Below are 3,300 nucleotides of genomic sequence, written 5' to 3'. Positions count from 1 at the left end.
TCCCAGCTACTCGGGAGGCTGAGGCAGGAGAATGGCGTGAACCCGGGAGGCAGAGCTTGCAGTGAGCCAAGATAGCACCACTGCACTCCAGCCTGGGCAACAGAGCGAGATTCCGTCTCAAAAAAAAAAAAAAAATTCTGTACCCATGAAACAGTAACTTTCTTCCCTGCAGCCCCTAGTAGCCACCATTCTACTTTCTGACTGTATGAATTCAGCTGTTCTAGGTACTTCATATAAGTGGAATTAATCATGGAGTGTTTGTCCTGTGACTGGCTTATTGCACTGAGCATCCTGTCCTCGAGGTTCATCCATGTTGTAGTGTGTGTTAGAATTTCCTCCCTTTTGGGGGCTGAGTAACATTGTATTGTGTGTATACACCACACTTGGCTTATCAGTTCATCTATCAGTGGACACTTGGGCTGCAGATATTTGACTGTTGTGAGTAGTGCTGCTATAACAGGTGTACAAATATCTATTTGAGACCCTGCTTTCAGTCCTCATGGGTATATACCCAGAAGTGGAATTGTTGGTAATTCTAGTCTTAATTTTTTGAGAAACCATCATCTTGCTTTCCACAGTAACTGCAGCATTCCACACCCCACCAACAGTGCCACAGGGTTCGTTTCCCCACGTCCTCACCACTACTTATTTTCTGGATTGTTTTATAGTAGCCATCTTAGTGGGAGTGAGGTATAGCTCACTGTAGTTTTGATTTGCATTTCCTCAACGATTTGTGACCTTGAGCAGCTTTTCATGCACCTGTTGGCCATTTGTATGTCTCCTTTGGAGAATTCAGGTCCTTCGCCCATATTTAATTGGGTCGCCTTTTGTCAGTGAGTTTAAGACTTCCTTATAGTTTTGGATATTAATTTCTTCTATACTATTTGCAAAGGTTTTCTCCCCCTCCGCAGATTATCTTTTCACATTGTTGATTGCATCCTTTGATGCCCAGACATTTTCCATTTGGATGTAGTCCAGTGTATCCCTTTTAGTTATTGCCAGTGGCTTTGGTGTCGTATCCAAGAAATCATTGCCAAACCCAGTGTTGTGGGGTTTTTTCCCTGTTTTCCTTCAAGAATTTTATGGATTTAGGTCTTAGGTTTAGATCTTCCATCTACTTTTGAGTTTACATTTCCAGGTGGTGTCAGGTGAGGGTCCGTCTTCATCCTTTTCATGTGGCTCTCTAGTGTTTCCAGCAGCATTGGTTGAAAAACTGTCCTGGCACCCTTGTCAAAAGTCATCTGGCCATAGGCCGTATACGCAAGGGTTTATTTCTAGGTTCTCCATTCTACCCTGTTGATCTATATGTCTGTCTTTTATGTCAGTATATCTCATCAATGTTTTCTAAGGAAGAGTATTTTCAAGATGAACAGTAGCTATGTCAAAGGTCTAATATCAAAAAAAAAAGAAGAAGAAGATGAGCCAGCCAGCCCTCCACTCTGGGGCTCAGACCCAAGTGGTGGACCCGTGTGACCATCCTCCTCTGCAGCGTTTCGCATGGCTGTGAGCCATGTCATCATCATTTAACATGTGCCGTCTGCCCCGCTCCCATGTAAGTTGTGTGTGAGAGCAGGGATTCGTTCTGTCATATTCAGTGTGTATTCCCAGCACCAACTTCAGCTCCTGGATTGCAGCCTTCTGGCGAATATTCATGGAGTGAAGGAGGTTTTCCCTCTTCATCAACCCAGGGCAGCGAGGCACGGGAGGGAAAAAGCCCATCGTGGTTCAACCCGGCCGAGGCCGTCCAGGTCCTGCGCTACTGCTGCCTCCTGGCCCAGAGTATCTCCAGTCAGGTGTCTGCCAGCGACATTGGCGTCATCACGCCCTACCGGAAGCAGGTACGCCCTGCCCAGGCACGCCTGGCTCTGTGAGGTCCCTGCAGCCCCACAGAGGCAGAAACAAGCTCCTTTGAGCAGCAGCAGGTTTTTAAAGGAGCAGAACCACACTTGAATGTCATTCAGCACGAGAGGTCAGCCGGCTGCCATCCACGCACCAGTTCCAGGCTTTTCTATGGCCGGAGCCTAGAACAGTTTTTACATTTCTAAATGGTTACATTTATATGTCCCTTGATATTTGGCCCTTTGGGAAAACATTTGCCAGCCCCCAGCTCTAACCCAATATTTCTCAAAGGGGGCGACTTTGGTTATATTTGAATGGGACACTTCTCATTTCCTGTGACTGCGGTGTGATTATAGGGGAGTTAGTGGCCCCGGAGGCCCAGGGACTGGTCCCAGGAAGCATTTCCACACGTTCACAGTGGCCCTGGAGCTCTGGTGGGGACGCGGGTGGCTCCCATACCGAACACTTTCATGAAGTATGTGTCCCTGTGGCGTTCACACCACCAAGCAGAGCTTGGAAAGAACCCCCAAAATGCAGAAGAAAAGGTGGGTCCCCTAGGCCGTCACAGTAACAGATCAGCTGTACCACGGGCGTGTCCACCGCAGGGCCCTTCACAGGTGTTATGTTTCCTTTTGTCTGACCTCGGGGCCTCAAGAGGTGAGTGCTTAGCTCTCCCAGAGGTACAGAGTAATGAAGGCTTGTAGAGACAAGTAAGTTGCCAGACATCACACAGCCAGTGTCCTGGTGTCAACCTCAGCTTGTAGGTGCCGTCCTGCTGAGACACACACCTCAGCTCTAAGCAGCAGGCACGCATCTCATTTCTCCTGAAGGACTTCCTCCATCCTTGATGTGTGCTTGTGGGGAGGGAGGATTTTCCACTTGAAACTTGGCTTTCCTAATAAGCATTATCCCCCGTCCCCAGTTTAACTAAAACTGGAATTTGTCTTCTAATCAATTCAGATTGGAAGAAAACAATAAAGAATTAAAAAACAGTGTTGCACATTGGCCAATATTTGGTTCACGCTGTGATGTGTAAAGAAATGGATATGTACAGGCTGGGGGCGGTGGCTCAGGCCTGTAATCCCAACACTTAGGGAGGCTGAGGTAGGTGGATCACAAGGTCAGGAGTTCAAGACCAGCCAGGCCAACATGGTGAAACCCTGTCTCTATTAAAAAATACAAAAAATTAGCCGGGTGTGGTGGCAGGCGCCCGTAATCCCAGCTACTCAGGAGGCTGAGGCAGGAGAATTGCTTGAACCAAGGAGGTGGAGGTTGCAGTGAACCGAGATCACGCCACTGCACTCCAGCCTGGGTGACAATAAGACTCCGTCTCAAAAAAAAAAAAGGCCGGGCGCGGTGGCTCAAGCCCGTAATCCCAGCACTTTGGGAGGCTGAGACGGGCGGATCACGAGGTCAGGAGATCGAGACCATCCTGGCTAACATGGTGAAACCCCGTCTCTA

The 3,300-nt window shown here is 48.3% G+C and overlaps 1 protein-coding gene across 1 annotated transcript in view; it reads left to right on the top strand.

Annotated features, from left to right (window-relative positions):
• The window catches only part of MOV10L1 (Mov10 RISC complex RNA helicase like 1), a 78,013-nt gene that overhangs the window by 72,657 nt on the left and 2,056 nt on the right, over positions 1 to 3,300 (top strand). Inside the window, exon 20 of the mRNA XM_011985608.1 lies at positions 1,689 to 1,838. Coding sequence (XP_011840998.1) covers positions 1,689 to 1,838 — 150 coding nt within the window. The remainder of the gene's footprint in view (positions 1 to 1,688; positions 1,839 to 3,300) is intronic.

This window comes from Mandrillus leucophaeus, unplaced genomic scaffold (genome assembly GCF_000951045.1).
Source record: "Mandrillus leucophaeus isolate KB7577 unplaced genomic scaffold, Mleu.le_1.0 Scaffold288, whole genome shotgun sequence".
NCBI classification, from domain to species: Eukaryota; Metazoa; Chordata; class Mammalia; order Primates; family Cercopithecidae; genus Mandrillus; species Mandrillus leucophaeus.
This window is presented reverse-complemented; position numbering and strand designations above follow the sequence as displayed.